At 31.6% G+C, this 24,893-nt stretch overlaps 1 protein-coding gene and 1 long non-coding RNA gene across 3 annotated transcripts; both read left to right on the top strand.

The window, feature by feature from the left end:
- The first annotated feature begins 2,144 nt into the window (after positions 1 to 2,144).
- On the top strand, positions 2,145 to 3,331 carry LOC128158599 (uncharacterized). Its single transcript, XR_008240016.1, has 3 exons — positions 2,145 to 2,273; positions 2,933 to 3,070; positions 3,193 to 3,331. It is a non-coding gene; the product is annotated as an uncharacterized LOC128158599 (long non-coding RNA).
- A 17,900-nt stretch (positions 3,332 to 21,231) lies between these two features.
- LOC128161655 (uncharacterized) lies at positions 21,232 to 23,577 on the top strand. Of its 2 annotated transcripts, none has more exons than XM_052824977.1 (3): positions 21,232 to 21,525; positions 21,812 to 21,952; positions 23,352 to 23,577. In XM_052824977.1, the coding sequence occupies exons 1-3, from the start codon at positions 21,285 to 21,287 to the stop codon at positions 23,492 to 23,494; spliced, it is 525 nt and encodes a 174-aa protein (XP_052680937.1). In that variant the 5' UTR covers positions 21,232 to 21,284; the 3' UTR covers positions 23,495 to 23,577. The 2 variants fall into 2 exon arrangements, with proteins under 2 accessions (XP_052680937.1, XP_052680935.1); XM_052824975.1 differs by having other exon boundaries at positions 21,241 to 21,525; positions 23,355 to 23,577.
- Positions 23,578 to 24,893: the final 1,316 nt, after the last annotated feature.

Genomic DNA, 24,893 nt, shown 5'->3' with positions numbered 1-24,893 from the left:
ACATGTCAAATCTTTGCTGCAAAGGACATTTTCATGGTAAAGAGAGAATATCACGAATACCACGAAAATTGAGCCACCACGAATACTAATGTTTCCACAGACCACCAATTGCAACCGTCGAATTGAGTGTTGATTTTATTTTTTTTAGATTGATGGTCAAATTAATTCCGTTTAGTTGTCGAAGTTAAAAGCAAAGTAAATGTAATAGCATCAGAACTAAAAATAATAACGTCCAAAAAAATTTCAGGTCGGAATTGAAATAGGTATATATCTTAAAGCACTAATTTTTGTCACTTTATGCGGATTTTTCAAGATTTTATCGCATTTGTGACATTGATTTTTGATCAACCCTCGTATGAAATGGTTTACTTGATCATTTTAAATGATTGAATAAATTTAAATGTTAGAAGTCAAGTTTTGAGAGAGATCCAGAGGTAAAAAGTCTTTGTAATGTAAACATAGCTCGAGTCATATCTGTTTACAAGAGTATGGAATTACCACTTCTTTGACCAAATGACTCGTGGCAAACAAGGTAAACTAATATAATGTTTTTAAAGATAATAAGATAAACAGAAAAAGCAACTTTTGATTGAAACTTTACCAATGAAACACATATGTAAAACATAACAAATCTCTCGCTTTGTTTATAAAACAAAACTCAATATTTTACTTTTGATAAAGCATTAAAAGTACCTATATTAACCATTCAAAACATTAAAATTGATAATAATAAAAAATTGATTTTTAGCTAAAATCGTTTCCAGGTCCCTTTAATATTAACACATACAATGAAGGCACGTACATGTAACATTGTTTTTGAACAAGTGGGAAAAAACAGACTTACCCGAAGTATTTTACAAGCGACAACTAAAGCAATTAAAATTTGATATCGATATTTTTACTGTTAATTTATAACCCCACCCCCCCCCCTCCGGGCAAACAATGCTTACGTGAACCTCGTTAAAATTTCCTGCAAACTAATAAAAGTTGTTTTACAGTATACAAAAATATATTATTTCAGATTGTGGAATTCGGAAAACTAAATTGATGCATGCATATGTAAGTAACATATTCGACTGAAAATTGAGTTTTCATATTTATACAAAACAATCATTTGGATTGCTCAATCCTTGTACGCAATGTTTTTTACCGCAACCACAGCGAAAAAGACTATCGTAAGTTTGTTCAATTTGATAATTATTACAGTTTTTAAAGAGAAAATATTTGGAAAGGAGTGGAACAAACTTATGAAATAAGGATAAAATAAAATAAAAGTCTAATTCTTTAATCAAAGTGCACATTATGAATATATATATATTCTGTATACAAAAACCAATTCAAAGGTACGGAGTTATAACATCACATCCTAATTATCTGTAAAATGCCAATAATAATATTAGTAATTTAAAGCAATATGAGCTGCAATTATTATGATGAATTTTTTTTTAGCGAAAATGTTTTTTCTACTGAAATGACAAAAATATCATGGTTTTTTAAATTTCTTTTCGCATAATTTTTGTGAAAAGGGCCGTTAAGGAGCATTAATTGGAGCGAAATTGAATAATTGTCGTCCTGTACAAAAATTGATTTGCTTTATGTTCCTCAGAAGAGATATATTTCCTCTGACAAAAATTGATGATTTTTTCCAACCTTATTTATCATAAAAATTAAAGTTACATGCAGAGTTAGCATACTAGCAAGTTTTTACAGCAAAATAAAATTTTAAAAAATACAGCTCATATTGCTTTAAGAAGTCAGAGAATGATCGCTCTCTCTCTCTCTCTCTCTCTCTCTCTCTCTCTCTCTGTAAAAAATAATTAATAACATTTTATTATAAATAAAAAATAAAATAAATAAATAAATTATTATAAAATATTATAATTTTATTCAAAATAATGCATGAAGTTATTTTAATCACACAAAACATGATAAGACATTACTATATTTCAAATTAGGGAAATAATAAATTATATTTCCAAGCATTGTATCTACTGTTTGACAATTGAAATGAGCTCTAATTACTTTAAGTTGATTTCCTACTGAAATACGTCATCCGTGAAATTTATTCGTTTTCTAGGGCTTAGTTCTTACACTCGTATATCAATCATGTTTAATCCGAATATTCTCTGAATTTTGATTGGATCCTTTAGGTACACTATCTAGACTATATGAAATCATTATCAGAAGGAACAACCCAATCCACTGAGTCTGAAATATGAAGACTTATTTCATTCTGGTCATTTTGGTTAGCGCATTAACTACGATTGACATCGGTAAGTAGAAATTAAAATTAAATATAAAATAAACATTTCTTTGTGTACAGAATTAAAGGAAAAAATGTTGAATTAATGTTGAAATAATATTGGCGTAGATTTCAAACTTTAAAACCTAAGCGATGCAGTGTAATAAGACGAAGACATCATATTCGTCAATATTATTGGATACTCTTATGTACAAGTATGATTCAATATTGAATGTCAACTTAAAATCGTTCCTTATGAAGATTTAATCGTTCCTTATGAAGATTTGAGTAATAATATTACTTTTAATCTAAACAATTTAAGTCTTCCTCGAAGAAAAAAGACTCAAATCAAAAATTAAGAAAGGAGAAACCGTAGTTTACAAGTGCTTTAAATATTCCAGTTCGGGGACGTCATACATGAAATTAAATAGATTGTTGTTTTATACAGGATAATTTTGCAATCTTTATCATCAGGAAACATGTTTTGTCAATTGTCAGTTGTTTCTTTCATTTCTTGAGAAAACAATGTTAAAACAATGTCATAATACTAATCTAATTTATTAATATTATGAACTTTGACATGAACTGCGTAACGTAGATTCTACTGCACGTTAGATGTCAAATCATAAAAGCTATACATTTTATCATCTTCAAGTCAAACAATGCATTTCCGCTCTTACTTTTTTACAGTCGCGGGAGGTCCAGACTACCACTGTCCACCATTTGGAGAACCTGCAGTAAGCTTGTGTGGTCCGTATTCACGCTGCCCAAGAGGAACATACTGTTATCATAGATACCATCTAGCCGATATTTGCTGCCGCTCATGGGGTAAATCATGGGTTTTGGTTTTATTTAAGTGTCTTCGACAATATTGAATGTACACCGAACTTTCGATGGCGTTTTACAAATGAAATCGTTGATCTGACCAGAAATGTTTTTATATTTTTCAGATCATGGGAAATATTGATCGATGGTTCCAGAAAGAGTAGTTATGTACAAGAAGAACAATATGCGAAATAAAAATAAACACATGTATTCAAATGTACTAAATTAAAAAAAAGTTATGATTTTATATATTTCATACATGACGAAAGGTTACTCTATTTATATTGAGGGAAATAAACTAATCAATATATAATACCGGGGTTGTATGATAGAATCTTCCACATGAATAACTTTTACTTAAGAACAAAAGCATACCTGGGATTAATTTCTCCCCTGGAGAGAAAACCGTACAAAGATATTAATGCAAAGTAGTATAAGTCCCATTGCTACAGAAAACAAACAAGTGTGAAATTCAAACTTTAAGGGGAAACCTTTAGATTAAGATATCCGTACTATTCGATAGTGTATGATTAACTTTGTCATATGATTACTGACAGTGATTACTGACAGTGATTTATATCTATCTGAATATCAATACCTCTTAATCACAGGAATGCTGCTAATGTGCTCAGTAGACATTGAATGATTCAAGGTTCTAATTATAGTGATCAAGGAAATTAGTGTTATTTAAATTAATCTGAACTTATAATTAAAAGGTATTTTTTTATGTGAACTTTAATCTGTTAGTCAATGAAATAAAAAAAACTATGGTCATTTATATTTAATGTTTGCGAAAAAATCGAAAACATCTTATTGCAAACAGATTTTGAATACGCAGCGCCTTCCGGCTTATATCATTTGAAGTGCAAATGGTTATTACTTTACATTTAAACAATAAAATACATTTTTGATGATTTTTGTAAGTACGAAAGTCATGACATTGCAGAGAAAATACATAACCTGCGTTATTGGGTTATTATTTTTTGTACATTTAAACATTTGTGATGATATCGTGATATCTGATACTTGATCAAATATCTGAAATGGCATTGATTAATATATTACATGACAGGATGAACTTATATTTAGTGGTTTGTGATGTCTTCTATTATTTAAGCAAGATATTACTCTCTTTGGGGATTCATGCGACACATGAAGGTAGCGACACTGCAGAAAAAATACACATCTTGCGTTAGCAGGTTATTTTAATTAATCTCTGCAATAGTTGCAACCATTTTAAAAAATAACCCACTTGAACCACCATTGAATCGTTCAGTCTTACTTCTTTTTTTCTCTTTTTCAATTTAATGAAATAAAGTAACTAAATCGTTGTTAATAAACATCAGTACGTTTAAAAGATATAAGAAATGGCAAACTCGTTTAATATGGGTAAACGCTTACACGTGCTTTGAATTAACATCCGGAGTACATGCTAGGACTTTTGGAATAAGGAATCATTCTTTGAGAATTATGATGTGATAATTTCGGTCGGGGTATGGTCAAATCCAATAAAGCCCAAAGGGCTTTATGATAGATTTAACCACCCTTCCCAGGAATTATTACCTCATAATATTCAAAGAATGGTTCCTTATTACTTATATTTATATTATTTTCAATTTGTACACTTTAAAACAACATATTAAAACCACAATTTTTTAAAGTAGCACATGTTATATATTACTAAGCAGTGCAGCTTATACCGTTTTTCGGTTATGCTATATGACACGCCTACTTCTGTCACTCATGTTTTAATAAGTTATTTGGCTATTGGCTTCGTAATTGATTCGTTATGTTATGACGGACAAAGACAGTTGAATATGTAAATATAACACATGTTGATCATTTTATATCTTCAAAATGTATATTTGTTTATCTACGCAGTATGCAAGTTCGTCAAACTTCATATTCGGGACCGCGGATATGGTTAAATGTATTCCGAGTCAACAATAATTTGTTGTACATCCTGTGATTTAGCTAGAGAATATAAAATACATGGAAGTCAAAATGTTGAGAGCCCGATTTCTCATGAATTTTAAATAGTCAGCCTTAAACTCTGGTGATCTTAAAAGATTAAGATAGAAATTCTTTATAATACCTTAATATTTCCTGAAAGACTTTAAACAAAATGTAGAAGCATTTCAACGGAAGGACATCGTTTATTTTAAACTTCTATTCCTATACAAAGAATGATTTTTTTTCTAATAATAAAAAATATGTCGCGATCGTAAAAAACATGTTTGTACAGTTTTATTTTTCTTCCGTGACAATGTAAATAAACATTATTTTGTCAACTAGTAAGAATTTTTTTTAATTGTTATGACACGGCATAATGGTATTTAAGGAAATAACCTGTTAATTTAGTAACATTAAAACTATTGTGATTTATTTAAAACACTGCTGAGTGAAATCATGGATGCAGTTAAGCACGTTTTAGACAGATGTTTGCTTTTTGGGAGTTGCTTCCTGTAGAATCAATGACAAAACAAATCCAAATCTTTTAAAAAAATCAATTAAATAGGCAAATTAAAGAAAAAAAGGCAAGTAAAACAGCAAATTAAATAAAACTCCTGGCAATTCAAATGCAAATTTAAGGAATACAAGAATTATGAATCTAACGATTCAAAAATGTAGCCATGCATCTATTTCATATTTATATCATTTTTTTGAGAACAACTCCTTACAGAGACATATTACTTTGTTGAAGTATTGAAACCCAATGCACTCTGAGCTCTTAGAGCGTACATCGGTTTTTTTGACAAACAAACAAACAAAACCTAACCACACAAAACCAAAACACATCTTTCCGATGAAAATATTTAAGAGGCTGCGTCTAAGGTTGACAAAACCCACAAAACCCCACAGAAAATGAAATCATACAACTATAAATGAGAAATTATACGTCAGATACTTGAACTTGAGTTATGTTTCGGTATCTCAGCATTTCATACTTTATATAGTACACTTATAATACAATATCCTGTTTTTAAATTTCTAACACTGTAAAATAACGGATTTGTATTATAAATGTATTCAAATAAGCGTTAGACGTTTTGATTTTTCTACAAAAAGTAAGAAACACTTCTCTTTATTTACGCCCTTCTCTTAAATAAGAGCCTTAAAAAGTGGTGTAGAAAATAAACGAAAGTCAAAACTCAGTCAAAAATGTGGATCATGAATAGTGCAAATAATAAAATCTCGATAAATGCTATTACTTCAACATAAAATCATAATTTTATATACATCTTTCGATATGGTAAAAGAATTATCCATGTTTAATTAATAAAAAATAATTCGTGCAGTTGTCGAACTGGCATTTCAAAATATTATGCCGTTGAATGAATACTTCGCGTGTACAAATTTAAAGTTGTTGGTACAGAGGACGGCACTGAATTAACATTTCAAGCAACGAGAGTTGACTACAAATAGAGATTCAGGAGTCCAAAGGCCAATGGTGATGGACAGTTCTTTAATGAATTTTCAACGGTTCGTGATGACACTAAAGGCAAGATTGAAAAACTGGTCATTGACAACAGAAAGAAGGGCTTCGATTGTCGAAGGAGACAAAGATGTGATATACGTCATTAACGTAAGGGTATAACTAAGATATTTCTTTGAGTTAAATGACATCCATGATCTCTCGTTTTTTTGTGATTTGACATGAGCAAACATGTCTGGCATGGAACCCATTGTCATACAGCTAAGTGGTTGTATTTACTTTTCACATTTATAGCACTTCATTTCTTCTCAAAAACATTGATGAAAGTACGTTTTCGTAAGCGTTTTGCAGCAAAATGAAAGGACAGGAAGTACAAAAAAGAGTATTGAAGGTCCACCGGTGTGGCAGCTTGAGGGTACTTAAAATTTTTCTGATAATTATATATCTCAAAAATGTTCTGTTGTACTGATGGTCTGGAGAGTGTGTGTATGCAATTTAATAAGGATATCATCTAACGTCCATGTTTATATCTCTACAAAGAACAGCAAATGTGTGGTGTTTTACTGCTATGATGTTGATGAAACTGAGATTTTTTTTAGCAAAGGCTGATCATTATTATGTTCCCATTTGGATGGAGTTGCAAGAAACGTTCGAGAATATTACCAAGGTTTACTGTATGGGTAGTTGCACGTTAAATGTGGTACTATACACCTCAATGTTTTAATCTAAATGGAAAGGGTTGTGTTTTAGAGGCTGACGTTTTGAGCATGTGGTTGAACGTGTAATTAATGCAAACAGTTCTTTACATGCAAATATACAATTACAGTCAAATGTCATGTCACATACAGTAGTAGTTTTTCAACATTGTCTGAGCGTACATGTATATGACTCAAAATACGATGTTTACATGCTTCATACCGAATGAACAAAAGGTTTATTCAAATCCTCTTTGATTTGGTAAATGATAAATATGACAAGACAAATAATATGATTGTATTAATTTTACTTTTTATTTTTTTAGATTCTATTTTTATCTTTGTTCTGGTTCAATCACGCCTCTCTCTCTCTTTCTCTCTCTCTCTCTCTCTCTCTCATAATTGTTGTTTCCTCCTACTCAATCTTTCCATTGTTCTATTGATAAAATCTATCTATCTATCTATCTATCTATCTATCTATCTATCTATCTATCTATCTATCTATCTATCTATCTATCTATCTATCTATCTATCTATCATATCTATCTATCTATCTATCTATCTATCTATCTATCTATCTATCTATCTATCTATCTATCTCTCTCTCTCTCTCTCTCTCTCTCTCTCTCTCTCTCTCTCGCTCTCTATTTATCTATCTATGAAAAATTGACAATAACAAACCGTGAATCATCTAAAAAATCCATGAAACGAAATACATATTCAAAGCAGAGCAACACAGACCTCCAGATAGATAGAGGTAGGATATGGTGCCTAGGAGGAATGAGCATCCTCTGCTGACCGTCTCTTTATTCATCTCTTTATTCATTCATCTCTTTATTCATTCGTCTCTTTATTCATTCGTCCCTTTATTCATTCGTCTCTTCATTTGTCTCTTTATTCATTTCTTTATCTCTTTCAATCTTTTTCTCAATCTCCCCTCTTAATCTCAATTTCTCTTTTTCTCTCTAACTATTTATTGTTTCTATCTCCTTCTTTGTGTTTGTGTATCTTTTTGTATCTGTATTTCCTTCTCTCTCAATCTCTTTCGCTTTCTCTTCTTTGCTCTGTTTCTCTGTTTCTCTCTCTCTCTCTCTCTCTCTCTCTCTCTCTCTGACGTAAGACAAACTTACTTTTAAATCCCTATAAAAATGTACATGTTCTTTCGTTTCCTTAACATTACTAACGAACAGTTTTCATTTCCTTTACAGTGATTAAATTTCTTAGAGGGAAAATATTTTAATTTACGGTCTGAACGCTTAGACATTTGTTGTTAAATGCATATTTGATGCATACATTTGTATCGAAGTGATTTTCCTTATGCGTTTATCAGAGCACTCAATATACTGAAAAAGTTGGTGTTATTTGTTGCATCTAACAATATAGCATTGGATCAGAGTTAAAAAAAAAAAAAAAGGTGAGATACACTTTCATGCTTCTTTCTTTTATCTCTCTTGAGAATTTTTGTTATTCTAATTATTGACTAGTGTGTTTTTAAACGTAATTAATAGCATATATAATTGTGATATATAAACCCTCGGAAATATGCGCAGCATAATATCATTATACGAACCTGTTGAATGAGTATAATTCTAATTTTAGATAAATTATTGACGTTCTTTTATCTAAAGGTAAATTATGGAAGTTTGGCCTTTTACGAAATAGCAGCCTTCTTTGTTTCATTACAATCAGGAATGCAACTTTTTGTAAACATGATTAACTGATCCAGATTTGAAGTTTGCATAACGATTACCAAATATATCGGTATATCATTTTGTTAAAAAACAGGACATGAACGATCAAAATACTATTTCACTTGTAAAGTTAACCCTCTACGACACACTACGATACGAAACAAGTTTACAAGTTTCCTTTTAATTGGATAGGTAAAACATTTTATGCAGTAATAAAACAAGATTCACCATTCATCTTATTCAGTACCATTTTAAGGTGGTTAATCATATGGTAAGTTTTCTTTTGATTATAAATGTCTGAATCATTGATTTATCGTACAAGAAAATATTGAACTAATACATTTGTTTTAAATTTTGCAGATCTAAACTTCATAATTCTTTTTAAAGATTTTAATTTGCCTATCATTATGGAGGACATACGCCAGTCAGTCTCCAGAATGTTCAATAGGATGAGAAAACCTTCTATGAAATCAAGTAAGGTTGCAAATTCTCCAATAAAAGCCGGAAAGGTATTCTCTTCTCCAAACTTACTGCACCTACCCTCAGGACAACTGCAGCAAAAAGCATCGACGCAAAAACGGTCACAATCCTTATCACGAATTGCGGAAAAACAACACCCGGCTCTCGAGGAAGTCAATTCTGATGAATTCAATGAGAAAATTGAATCTCTAATGCAGAAGGGCGATATGGACATCAACAGTGTTCATTATAAGGAGAAACCCGTATATCAAAACACTGTGTTGGTAAGCGGAGAAATCTCCAAGATAAGAACAGGAAAACAGAAAAAAATTCCACCAAAACGGCCACCTCCGCCTAAAGTGTTGCCCCAAAAGTATCAGAATAGAATAAGATCAAGCTTACATCGCAGCAAAAGTGATTCACATACTCTTGGTAATGCATGTGTAAATGCAAAATTTGATGAAGGAAAATTAGATAAATGTAACAGTAAAACAACAGACGGTTTAAATTTGTATATGAATGTTGTTAACAAGTCAAACAATCTTCAAGGGATCTACTATTGTAATCAGTTTGATGAAACCGTGAATGTCGGAGAATCTTACATCTCGATGACGGGACAAAATAACGATATGGATGAAAATGGCTATGTGATGATGTCTCGAGATCACAAGCTGACGTCTTTAACGTGATATTTGCAACAACCTTCAGTGATACATGCATGTTCTTTTTATTCCTTGGTCTAATCCAGTTTAAATATATACATCACTTTATATAAATTTTGTTAAATTTCTCAACGCCATTTTGATTTCAAAAAACCGTAAACACATTGTAAATCATCTCAGTTGATCATTATTGATTTATTTCATGTTGTGTGTGTGTGTATATATATATATATATATATATATATATATATATATATATATATATATATATATATATATATATATATATTCTTTACTTTGCATAAAAAATGTGTGCACATTTTGACAAAAAACTGTTTTCCAATGTATATATTTCAAACCGCGGATAGTGCACATAAAGCTCCGCTGTGCAAGACATGAATATAATAGGTAAAGCCTATGTCTTTTGTGTAAAAACTAACGTTAAAATTAGGGGTGTTCTTTATTATAAAAACAAAATGATAAAACTTCTGTCTAGTTCAAAACAAAGAATAACAGATCAGTTTTTACAAAAGACTATACGAAAATATTTAATTCATCAAAGCTTAAGTTGTTTTTGAACGATGTTCATATGTTGAAAAATCTTAAAGAGAGATTAGAATCTAGTATTTTGATATGAAGTAAGCACAATCTTGTCATAGAAAAAAATGGACAGTTGTGTATTTCAATACATGAATTTCTTCGTAATGATTGTAAAACTAGCATAGCATACGTACTGAAATACAAATTTAATCTTTTACATTCAGCTGTTGGAATTACAATCATTTGAAAGTAATTTTAAAGAAAAATTACGAACACGTTTTCATGGAATTTTGTTTTCGAAATGTCAAATTCTCTAAACGCTCAACTATGTTTTAATAGTAAATCAATTGCAGTGAAATAAATTCATTTTACAACTAACGGAAATCATACGGAAATGATTCACTATCTCAAATTTAAGATTGTTTCCTTTCATTTCAATAGGAAATTTAATGGCGCTCAATTTTTTATATGGAGAAATACTAGTAATGATATTAATATTTAATGATAGTAATATTTTAGAAATACATGTGTTTTGCATATGTTGGACTTTTGCCAATTATTGTAATTGTGTTTATGTCTGTTATTGCATATCATTCTATTTTTGTTCTAGTAAATCATCGTTTTATTTACCTTTACGATCGTCAATATTGCCAGCATCTCGATTTCAAAGATATAGACGGATAACGCGTTCACAGTGGAACATTGCAGATGTTTTATCATTACTTTTATATTGCAAACGCTCAAATCACATATAAAGAGTGTTATAGAATTAAATTAGACATAATTTACAAATACAAATGTAGCACAGCAAGTGTCTTCATTAATCATTATAGTTAATACTTGGTTTTAATGCAAACATCTAATCATTTTACATAAATTAATAATTTCCTTGGGGAAGTATATGTACGCTACATTCTTTATTCTATACAAATGGTAACAAACATTTGATATAATGTTTAACATTATAACATATTAACAATCCTTGATTCTTTTCCTTTTTTCTATAGGCCAATTAATGTTGTCTCTTTTTCTTTACATTGCGATGTGGATGATATACACGGGATTATCTGGTTACGATATAGACACAATGTCAACTCAATATATTTCTACATTTAAATGTCGGTGGTGTCGACGATGTCAACGAGAAAGGAGAATTTCAATATAGACACAATGAATAATTCGATGTTTGCGAGCAATGCGATGTTGACATGTATAGTCAGAATTAAGTCCCGATTTTACATCTTTCCGGACACTGGTGACATAGTTACAATGCTTGACTATAAATGAGTTAGATTTTAATACTTTCATGTAGGTGTAACAGGTAACAGAGGTTACTGGTAACCTTGATTAAAAAGAATCAGGTTTGGGGTTAGGGTTAGAGTTAAGTGAGGGTAAGTTAGCATTAGCTTTAGTGGAGGCTAAGGTTAGAGTATGTTAGGGTGTTGATCAGGGTTTGGTTTATGATTTTCATTAGCTTTAAGGGTTTAGTTAAACAAAAGTTAAACATTTTAACACTGTAATAAAATATGACCTTTGCTAAAAAAAAAATTCACATATGCTACCTTTTGGAAACGCAAATACTGTAGAAGCAGAAATATTAGTTGAGGATTTAATTTCGTTATTTTCGTTGGCAATATAAATCAACGAAATTAAATCCATGACAAATTTTTAACCCTGGTATTAATGAATACAAAGAGATTACGATATGACGAAATTAAATGCCAACGAAATCTTGTTTGGTTAAAAAACAACGAAATTTTGACCCAACGAAAATATATGTTTCTACAGTAGTTCAATTCAAGTCATGTTGTAGTATCCTTCAATGGTTCATATAAATAAATAAATTAATAAATCTCTTTTTGACGTATAATAGTTGATTTTTATACATAAAAATATGGGAAGAATAAATTTAATTTTGATACCTGTGTCCTTATCGCGGGACTATTTATACATAGCAATTCAGTTATCATAACGGGAATTCTTTTGAAATTTGTTAAAGTACATACATCTATCTAACGCATGTACTTTAACAAATTTCTCAAGAATTATCATAATGTCCACCCCTATATCATAATGCCTCAAGTCTATTTTATGAAAGTCGACTTGGGGTTATATGGAGTGTTATGATATTTAATTTATTTAGATCCTCGAGATCTTGTTTCCAACATCCCCACACTTGGCGGGTGCCCTGTCTCCTCCTCTATATGGGGAGTAGCCCGTGTCCCAGTCTGTATAAAAGAGGAGGCAGAAAGAAAGACAGCTTCCAGATGACTACTCTTTTATTAATTAATATGACATTTTAACAATAAATATCAAATTAATTACAATGAAATTTATCAACATTAATATTTATTACAAAAACTCTGAAAATAAAATATTAGTTAAACCCTCTGAATCTATTAACTTTATTTTTGAGAATGGTCGCAAGCGTTATAATTAATCTTACCTGTATAAAAGAGGAGGCAGAAAGACAGCTTCCAGATGACTACTGGAGAGCTGTGTTTCCCGCACCCCCATCTTATACGCACGGACACTGCGCTACAACATTCTCCTCCTAATAAGTAAATGCGATCAAGTGCATACTAATGATCTGACGCACCGTGGTCAGTAGAAGCGTTTTATTTAGATTTCTGACCCGGCGTCGACAGGCTCATCACTGGACTTAATAACACATTTCTCCATGAACATAAATAAACATACCTTATCTATCTAACGCATGTACTTTAACAAATTTCTAAAGAATTTCCGTTATGATACATTCATAAATTTAGGTCCTCTGGATCTTGTATTCTGCGAGTAGTATTTTAAAGATGTATAATAACATACTAACTTATTAACGACAATGATTTTATTTTAGGTTATGTCCAAATGTATCAATTACTCTGTATTAATATTCGTTTGATCAATAATCGATAAAGCCAAATCATTGTTAAAAAATTATTAAACGACAAAGATCGGGCGAGCTAAACGGGACCATACAATTTCAATGAGCCATATAACTCTGGCGTAAAAAAAAAACCCGGAATGTTATCTTCCTATTTCTACAGTTCGTTTGTTATATCTGAGTAATATGTAAGTTAAGGTGTAAAACAAACAATTGTGAAATAAGACCCACCCCAGGCACCACCTTTTGGCATCCATCAAAGTATGAAAAAAACTTAAAGTCGCCAACCCATCGATCTCGTCTATTTAATGGTTATGCAGATTTCATTGATATCATTAAGACAATAGCCGACCTTTTATTCCCAGAAATCTTTAAAAAAAAAACCAAAAAGAATGTGGGATACTGATATGCCATTCTTATTAGTCCCCTACCGGTTTCACCGGAGGGGACTATAGCTTTCCTCTGCGTCCGTCAGTCCGTCTGTCTGTCTGTCCGTCTGTTCGTCCGTCTGTCTGTCCGCCCGTCTGTCTGTCCCACTTCAGTTTTCCACGCTTTTTTTCTTTATGCGTTTGAGGAATGACATGGAATTTGCTGAACAGCTTCAAAATATCAAACTACAGATCAAGTTTACATTTTTGTAGCGTCCGGTTGACATATTCTGGAGAAAATTAATTTTTTATATTCCAATTTTTTAATTTTCGGGTTCGGTATCGGGTTCGGTGTGTATTGAATAAACGAGGAAAGTATGTTGTCCGTAATAATATTGTGCATTACTTTGACCATTCCTTTTATTGTTTCTAACAAACAAAAAAGGTATATAAAATAGTTTCAAGCATTGTGTTGTTAATTTAATCGACAGTTTTTTTTGTATAATTACAATCAGGTTGGTCTGTTGATTCGGGGTACAGAAGACGGTAAGAATGATATTCTGCACTAACAGTGCATTGTTTTCACAAATTTCTACAAACCGGTAGGGGATGTGTATTGCTCATGTAATACTCTCAGAATGCTTGTTAATAAAGACACTGTCAAACATTTTCAATCGAAACCGTCTGAATTAAGTTTTTAAGTTTTTTTTATTATTTCTGATGATCTCAATCAAAAGAAAAGTCAAACTAAGAAATGGTTAATGTTCTATAAATCCAGACACTTTAGTGCTATTTAATATTGTTTGGATTACCATCATTATGACCTTTTAAAGCCATGTTCATTTCAATTACGTAGATCGGTAAATTTTTTGATGTAATGCTACTAAAAGGAATCATACATAAAAAAAGTTTGTTATTGTTTTGACATTTATATATCGCTGATGTTGATATCTAAACGCATTAGCATCTTGATTGAAAATTACTGTGGTACAATGATATGTAAAAGGATCATACCTACAGAAAATAACATTGGTTGAGGACAAATTATTATTTTTAAGAATTATTTTATGAAACTGTCAATAATATAAAATGAATATAAACATCATGTCAAACATTTCAGTTATTTAGTTTTTTCTTCAATTTTGTTTAAGAAAACCATTAAAGGTTCTAGCATGTAAATTCATATACACACGTGCCCGGTTTTGTATAATCATGAGCAAGTGAAAAGATGTACAGGCATAATATCCGTCTTAATCTTCAATTAGCCTGCCTGCAACCGTAGATCTCGAAACGCATTGAATGTTTTTACATCTCCGGCTATTTAACTTTTGTACAACATGGAGTCGCATGCATCATTGTGAAGATGTTGTTTGTTTGAGGGCTGGATATTTATTGCCATTCTTAGGTAGCAAGGAACGGTTTCGAATCATGTACTCGTCAATGCAATATTTAAGTAAAAACGAGTGTACTCTATTTGACGGTCTGTATGTATTATGAAAATTAGTGAATTGATCATAAGTGATAATTTTAGGGTAGCAGGAAGTCATTCCTGTATTTTGATGTAAAGCATGTAGGTCTCATAGTGTTTTAGGGGGTGCTTGGGAGTCAGATGCGAAACAGCGGTTGTTGACAGGTGTGCTCACTTTTCGTGCAAGAAGGAAATAGGTTAGACGTTAAGTAAAATAATGTCAAAATGACATGGATGGGAGGTGGGGCGGTACAGACTGGCAGGGAGAGGACATGTTAGACTACAGGTTGCACCTGGGCTCTTCTCTCTGCAGGGAGCGTGGTATGTTGGGGTCTAAATGGAGCAAAATGAGTAAAATTTTGACAGTCCACTGGGCTTTAAGTAGACGTTTTAATTGACTAAAAAATGTGTGGGTGTAATGTGGGTGAATTTTTAACCTTAAAATGTCCTTTCTTAAGTCCGACAGGTAGTTACAAGTCATTTTGGTCAATGTGCAAATTATAAAATTTCCCGCAGAGGTACATGGGGATACCCCCGCCCCGCAATATCATGCATAAAAATAATCCTCTGCTACTTTAGGCTCTATTTACCTCCCTAATACAAACAGTTTTGTATGAATAAATTGAAAAAAATGCTAACCCTTTAACATTTTAAAATGTAAATTATTTAGAAAATTTATTTTCTATATGATAATCAATGGCTACAATTATCATATTTATAAGTTAAAGACATGTCTAATTGGTTATTTGTTAAACACTACACATTTTAAAGGTGTCCTTTGATTATACTATGTATCTAACATAAAAACAAACGGTATTGCTATCGGTGAAAAATGAGGAAGGTGGCAATTATGGCCGCCAACGCAAAATACTAAATACTTTTTCGCAAGTCAGAAAGTTATGATCGACTTTTCCTTGCATACAGGAAATAAATCTAAAGAAAATCCAACAAATATTTGAACAACAATATTATCCCACAGCAAATACATGTATTGTGAAATCTCTAGTTAGATAAATACAGAGAAATGCAGCGGAAATGTGTTGAGAAAATGTCAAAAATAAAGAAAATTGGATTGTTTGTTTTTATTTTATATAACACAAGGACCATTTTACGTCTCAAATATGTGTTGGGCATCGAAACAATATGCACGTACCGTTGAAACTTTATTTAACAAAATACTATACAGTTTTGTGAAGTATTTTACTCTGAAATAATTTTATATTTTGTTTTTTTAATTTTTTCAAAAAATATTTTATTCTCCGAGGAACATATTGAACAAACACAACACAGTCTTTAAATATTCTTTCATTCAAACTTGCTCGTTCACTAACACTCAATTATAATGGAAGAGGTTGATTAACTTTGAAATCATAAAAAAAGATTAAACAAAAATAAATAATGAAAATAAAATTAAAAAAAACAAGGTAAGGTATAAAAAAGTAAAAATTCATTATAATTTTAGAGAAATCTATAAATAAATAGAATGATATACACATTTTGTGAATTTTTGGTAAGAAAATATTTAAGATACTTTGATACGGCACTTACTACACTGTTATACTGCATGATACAGACAGTGAAAAATATCATGCAGCAAATGATTTCCATTCACGTCTAAAAAATCACCGATTATTGTGACAACCATCTTACCAGCTTTTTTAAATAAACTGTTTCTATTAAGAAAGAGGATTTTCTATTCGTATCCTCTTTTTTTCAGTGCAAAATGAAAAATGAACACAATTTAAAAACAGAAATGAACATGAATTTTATTCATTGTTGTTGTTGAACACAACATAAATTGGTGAACCCACCATCGTTTTCACACGAAAGCACATTTTACAGTACCTTAAAACCTTCATATTCCACAATAACAGTCAAAATATTGGTGACTCAACCAAGTTATTTCATCGAATATCTCACTAACGAATAAACTTGGTAGGTCCACCAATAATAAAATTTTGGCGATTGTATTTTTTTTTAGACAGCATCAAATATGCAATAATCGTTTTGTCTTATACTTTACTGATTAAATTTGGTGAACTCACCAAAAAGTGAAAAATGCAGGCAGAATTTCTTTATCCAAATATTTGGTGGATCTACCAAAGTGAAATTTTCCAAACAAATATAGAGTACAAAGTTGGTGCAATCACCAAAAGTTTCTGAACATTTATCGATGGCACTAAATAAACAGAAACACCGCAGCACATGTCAGTTTATATTCAAAACAAGAAAGTTGGTGAAACCACCAAAAAAATTGACAAAATTCAAAATACCCCTACATGGTGGATCCACCAGATATCAAGTTATACGAATTATAATTTTTTTTTTTACAAAATTGATGGATTCACCAAAGAAACTCCAGGCCGGTAACAATTAGTTTATCGCTGCTATTGAATACATAATTGGTGGGCCCACCAACATGAATGCTATGTTCAGTTTACATAAAAGATCAGAAAGTTGGTGAATCCACCAGAAATATCAACATATCATCATAACTCATAATTGCCTTTGGATTTACAATGCCATAAAAAAAGAAATACGTGTAGAAAGAAATTTCAAAGAACATTGAAATATCATGAAGTGTTTTTGAATTACAGTAGTGAAACATTTTATTACTTGCTTTAAACAAAGGGTTTACATATAACTTTCTCATCATCCATGATCACGTTCTGTATTGTGTCTGTACGTATATTCTCTTTTTCATAAAGAGTTGACTATTTATAAAACATTTGACATATTCCTTGCGCATGTGCGAAAAAAATGTCTCCATCTATTTACAGCATTGTTTCTTACTGTTCTTATATAGCTTAGTTTTTTTCACAGATGATTTGTACTAATCAATATGATAACTTATTGACCATTTCCAATCAGTAAAGTGGATAAAAATTCTTTCTTTATAAAAATGCGTTAAAGATGAACGACGCTTAAACCATGCTTGTTTACCTCCTTCGGATTTCTTGTTACATGTAGGAGAGTCACCCATCCTTATGTAGAACGTTTTCACTATCGAATTGTTGATTGTAATCTTCTAGTGAAGTGGACGAGTAAATTTTCTCAAATCACACATACTATTTTGCATCAAGGTGTGAATGTCTTAATTAAATTAAGTTAATAATCATGTTGACTTTAAGAAGTAGTTCAATGGGATAACCATTTCCTCCTCAGTTTTCAGCCTCGTTGCTGAATCATGCATTGACATCCTCATGTGCATAAGAAAAGGTGCACCTGAAAATACATAATTTTTTTTTTCAATCTTTTTAATTAGATCTTTGATAAAGGCAACAAATCTATGTTCCCTATATCAAAAGTGATAATGCATTTCTATCCTTATAAATGAATACACTTTGCCAATAAACAAATAAAGTAACTGATTACACCTTCTGTATTTTAAGTCTTGTGAGAAAATGTCCTTAAGCTATAATTTCATTTTTGCTTTATAAAATTATTGTAAAATTATTTTTTTAAAAACCCTACTATCATTTTTGAAATAGCATAAATGAGAGTGAGGTAGTGGACAGGCTTTGGCGTATCCAAGTCAGTGGGAGTTAGCATAAAAAATATATACTTAAATGAAATAATATAAAATAAATACGTTAAGAGTAAGAATATTAAGCGAGAGCTTTTTACGTGGATTAACTAACAAAAAATCTTTGAAGATAGTGTAGGGCGAGTTCATCAAGTTTCGGGCAGATACATTGGATCGGACAACTTAGGTTCAAAATCTATCCCCAGGGGCCCGTTTCACAAACCATGCTTTTGACTAAGTTATATTTTGTAAAAAAAAAAAAAAAAAAAAAAAAAAAATTCTTAAGTCCATTACTTATCCGTTTCACTATTCAAGTTTTATCTTAGGAAATTCCTAAGTTATGTCTTTACTTTAAAAAGACAGGTAAATCTATGTCCTAACAAACTTAACATGACGACTGTTTATGTCCTACTGAAAAGAATTATACGGAGATTAAAGCACATTAAAGTGGAACAAAAATAATAAATTACACGTATCATTAAAACCTTTTTCACTTTACTTCTAAACTAAAACATTAGAAGTAAAAATATACATAATATATATCGTTTTGAAAAAAGACGACATCAATCAACCAAACTTGTTGTAAATTTATTAAGACCCGACACTCTAGACCACATTATGAGTACACGTTATACACTGATATTGTTATTATGGATGCATAGAGTGTTTCGGTGGTTTTTGTAAGAGTTATGGTTATAACTCTTAAGGCCCGCCTCATCAGGGGTCTACCTATTATGATTTTCACATTATTGTAATCGTGATTGAATTATCATTTCGCCGATATTCTTGTGCTTACTGTAGGCGATTATAGGTTCATCGGTAAATAATTCTTTGCATATTTCATCATTTTTAAGGACATTCCAGTATTTCAGGATGCGCTTTTTGAGACTCTTCAAGTGTGGGTTGTACTTGGTTATCATGACATTTGGTTGTCGTTGTTTGCATTTTATATCTGTTTTCACCAAGTACTTATTCTATTTGTGTTTTCCATTGAAAGCACAATGGGATTTATTTCCTTATCAGAGTAACCTCTCTTTGATAGGTGTGTCTTGAAATCCGTTAGAATTGTAGATAGAATGCAAGGATCACTGGTATTCCTTGTATGTCTGATGCATTCGCCTTTTATGAACCCTTTAAAGACAGAAGGGCTGTGGGTGCTTTTTCTGTGTAGATATTGAAAATTGTTTGTTGGTTTTATATATGATTTAATATCAAGTATGTTATTTTCCTGAAACCTCACGCCTTTGTTTATAGTAGTGTCCAGAAAATTGACGCTTTTTTCTGAGATTTCATACGTGAATTTTAGGTGTTCGTGACATGTATTGCCGATGTCAAAAAATTCTAGAATTTCATTTTGTGTGCCGTTAAAGGCTATAAAACCATCGTCTCTAAATCGCCCGTGGTAAAGAACTTGATTGGCGAATTTGAATTTTGACTTTATATAGTTGGTGATTTGATACATTCTTGTATCTGAAATTTCTGGAGATGGTATTGCACCCATACTGCATCCTATGATTTGTTCAAAGTATTTTCCATTGAACTCAAAGTAATTGTTTTCCAAGACGCATTTCAATAAGAAGATAAGATCTTCGCTCTCTGGATAAGGAATGTCGATTTGTGGTTTGTCTTATTACAAGAAAAATTTCATCTCATTATATTTCACCCTGATTTGATAAAGCTTTGATTCTACCTGTTGGTCATATTAAGCGACAATCCTCGCCTACTGACATTTTTCCGGCAGCAGTTGGTAGACGCAATCATAGTCTTATCTCCTGAAGCGCAGCATGGCCTAAGGTTTGCATTAATTATTCAAAAAAGCCTCAGCATGTTACACAAACAACTCGCTAAGGATAGGTTGTGGGAATTTCGTCTACAACACAAGAGTAATTCTAGTAATCTTATAAAATATAAAAATAAATGATTTGAATAAAAAGCACTTTGAAAAATACTTAATTTTATCCATACATGATACTTGCATTTCATAATTTTAACCCAAATTTGAGAGAGCCTCGACTCTACTTGGTCACATTTTGCGACAATCATCTCATGCTTATTTGTTTATGGCAGAGGTTGGTAGATAAAAGAAGAGTACCAACTTCAAAAGTCATTGTAATTATTATATTTTCAATTAAACACTTTATATCTAAATAAAAAAGTATAACAAGAAAACATAATTATGGAACTACTTTGTGGAAATCTTTACATTGAGAGGACAGAAAAAATGGAAAATAATAATTAAAGAAAGGTCGTGTCTGACCTTAAACGTTAAAATATCCACTATGATCTTAATACATGTACATGATTGTATATTTGATAACATATTAATTTGGTAGATGTGTTTGTGATCGAATCTTATTTTTTAATTAATTTTCCCCAATCATCATAGAGGTTACAGGTACAGGTATACATATAAATACAGGTATGTCATGATATCACAACGGTGCACCCAGAGATCTCGCGAATATTATATCTGTCAGTAGGCTGCAAAATGCGAGGAATTCAATGTTTCGTATTTTGCGCTTTACTTTACTCCTTTCAGGTTGACGCTTTCAGCAGCTGTGATGCTGATGGCGATTGTCCCGACAATGCCGAATGTGATGGTAGCGGTGACGGTATCATGGGCGGTGGCGATGGCGGTGGTCCATCGGAATGTGAATGTAAGGAAGGCTTCGATGAGATCGACTTGCCGGATATTACGATAGATGGCAAAGCAGCGACAGTCTGTATTGGTATGAAACAAAATATTGATCAATAGACTTGTGATATTTTATATAATTGTTTGTGTATACTTAATTTTTTAACCAGTTTGTGCAATATATATTACCGACTTATAAACAAAAATGCGTACCAAATATCAGGAAAAAACCCCACAATTTTAATTCAAAATTTTTTTTTGTAAGAAAGAACCGCCAGTATAAATAATTTGAATTTAATTAGTGAGATTACATTTACCACTTTTCATATTCAAGAAATATCTGTTATTGTCCATAAAATGATTCAATTATTCGTTCTTAGATTTGGGCATCTGCAGTCCATTTGACAACGAAGTAGATGACTGCGGAGAAAATGGACAATGTGTCATTATCCGGGATAAACATGGAATATATAAAGCTGTCTGTAAATGCAAGTATGGATATGACGGCAAATTCTGCGACGGTGAGTACCTTAAAAATCTAGAACTAAATATTAGTTGCCAAGACTATCACTGAATTTGTCAATTATATCTATAACGTTCTCAATTAAACCTTTAATATCATGGGACACGTGACTTCTTCTAAAAATCGACCTATTCATAAACCGGTTAGTGTTTAGAATTTCAATGATGGTTATTAAGGATATTATCATTATTAAATCACAAACTTGTCATCTTTTATTAAATTTAAATCTCTGAGTTTTAAAAAGATTTGAATTTTAAATGATGCATGCAAATTAGAGATTTATACTCTTTTATCAATCCACTTGCCTTGTGGGATGTTAATTTGTAAAATAAGGCATTGTGAAGTTTAAAAGCTTTACACTGAAAAAAAAATAGAGAAATGGACATATGCCTTAAGCATTTAAAATGTTTTAGGGTTTGTTTATGTTGATGTAAGAAGATAATTCAAAAATGAAATTATATATCTACAAAAAAGATTGGAACACAGAAAGGAAAAACTGTTTGGTTTTAAATATATGAAAGATAGGAATTCTCATTATAATAAGATGAAATTTATTCACGAAAACGTTCTCGGTTACTAATTATTGTTAAAAAAGACAACGGATGCAACATTTAACCCACTGCCGATCAAAGATTTTGTTTTTAATTTTCCAGTTAATACAAAATAAACTAAATATAGTTTATAAAAAAACAAAGAAAGCAACAGCAAAACCCTTTTCACTGACTTAAGAAAAGTCAAGGAGTATGTTGGAAACGACATTAACGTTAACAGAACTTAAAGCAATGTACATGTATTGGGAAAATCTATTGAAATATATAGTTGATGCGTCGTTTAGTTGATAAACCTTAACCTTTTATATTCTGTTGTTACTTCAAATATTCTTGAAACTACTACCAGACACAGCGCGACCAAGAAACCTAAATTGTAATTGAATGATATCAGTAATTTGTCCTACTTTAATTACTTATTTTACGCGAGTACTAAATTCCGCGATTCCGCAGTTCTGTATCAAATCACAAGAATATAAAATTGCGTTCACCAATTTTCCGTTATAATTTCATATAGTTCAAAACTGTTTGAAAAATAAAAAGTAGATTTTAAAATTCGCTTCGGGTTGCTTCTAGCGTTTTTACGCGGAAATTATTGCCTAGCGTTTAATTAGGAATCTACAATATTCAATATCAATCGTAGTTAAATACCATCCCAAAATGGCATTGGTAAGAATGATAACATTTTCAATTCAAAAATACGTGTCTCAAAAAAATTAAACGCTAACAATAACAAGCAAAAAAGCAATGGTATGCATTGAAAAAAATCATGAAATAAATGTGTTAGTGACATTTGAGGTGTCATTTAGTTGAATAAGTTTTTCTATCTATATCATATTTTCACTTCAGAAGTAACCAAAACTACTTCAACACCATATTCAACGACTGGCACGACCAAGAAGCCCAAACCGTGGATCCTTTTTGGAGGAGGAGCTATTCTTCTTGCTGTTCTCGCCGGAGGAGCTGCAGTCGCTGCGTCATCATTTAGCTAGTTATCCTCAAGGTCCTCAAGATCCTCCACAAATGATTCTGATTATGTCACTGACTGGAAATTATTTTAAATAAATCATCGATGCAGTTGAAATGTGTCGTTGGCATTTGTATTTCATTGAATACACAATCATATGCTTAATTCAAAGTCACATTTGGTTAAAAGTCTATATGTCAAAATCATTGTGTTTGCTGCACTGCTACGTGCCTTGTATAGTTCTTCAAACTCTCATGACTTCATTGTTTTAAATTATGACATAAGAATGTTTTTCTTGGGTAAATATTTCAAAAGTTGAAAAGGAAAATCCCAGTAATTGTAAAAAAAACAACATATTAACAGTAAGAAAACAATGATTTTCTCAATATACTAAATTAATCACAAAGATGATGCATAATATAATTAGTTTTATGAAATTGCTGATAAAAACGATTGAAAAGGGGGATAAATGGCTAGAAATTTCATTTATGACATTCATTTGAAAACTATGTATGTAGATGCATGTAACACAACTATTTTTTTTAAGTTTCGGAGTATTCGAAAGGATGGCTTTGTGAGGAATTTTCGTATTCTCTCTCTCTCTCTCTCTCTCTCTTTTTTTTTTTAAGGGTTATTATTTTAGCAGATACCATGTATGTTTTGTAAAGATTTTATCACTTTGATTCTGTATGCCTACATTATTCATGATGCATAAAGTCGCATTTGCTTAAACGCTAGAAGATTAAGATGCCTTTTAGACAATTTTAACATGCTCTAACACTTCTTAATTTAAAATCAACTGATATTGCTGAAAATGGACTGACATTGTCTAACATCTACTGACCGTACCACACTGTACATCACTGATTTTCGCTGTACCTTACTTTACCCTACTACACATATCTACTAACCAGCACTGTTCCCCACTGTACGCCACTGTACAGTCCTACTGACTTCTAGTGTACCCCCACTGTACACCACTATACAGGGTCCTGACCAGCACTGTGCCCCATTGTACGCCACTGTACAGTCCTACTGACTTACACTGTACGCCACTGTACAGTCCTGGTGACTTCCACTGTACCCTACTAAACGCTCCTGTACATGGCACTGACCAGCACTGTACCCCACCGTACGCCACTGGCAGGGCACTGACCAGCAGTTTATAATTAGCCCACTGTACAATCCTACTGACTTCCATTGTATCTCACTGTACGCCACTGCACAGTCCTACTGACTTCCACTGCACCTAACTGTATGTCATTGAACCGGGCACTGACCAGCACTGTACCCCACTGTACAAAGCACTGATCTGCACTTTACTCCACTTTACCATGAATTTGAAAGATAACATTTTTATTTTTTTTGTGTATTTCAATACATGAATTTCTTCATAATGATTGTAAAACTAGCATACCGTACGT

This window comes from Crassostrea angulata, chromosome 8 (genome assembly GCF_025612915.1).
Source record: "Crassostrea angulata isolate pt1a10 chromosome 8, ASM2561291v2, whole genome shotgun sequence".
Classification (NCBI taxonomy): Eukaryota; Metazoa; Mollusca; class Bivalvia; order Ostreida; family Ostreidae; genus Magallana; species Magallana angulata.
This window is presented reverse-complemented; position numbering and strand designations above follow the sequence as displayed.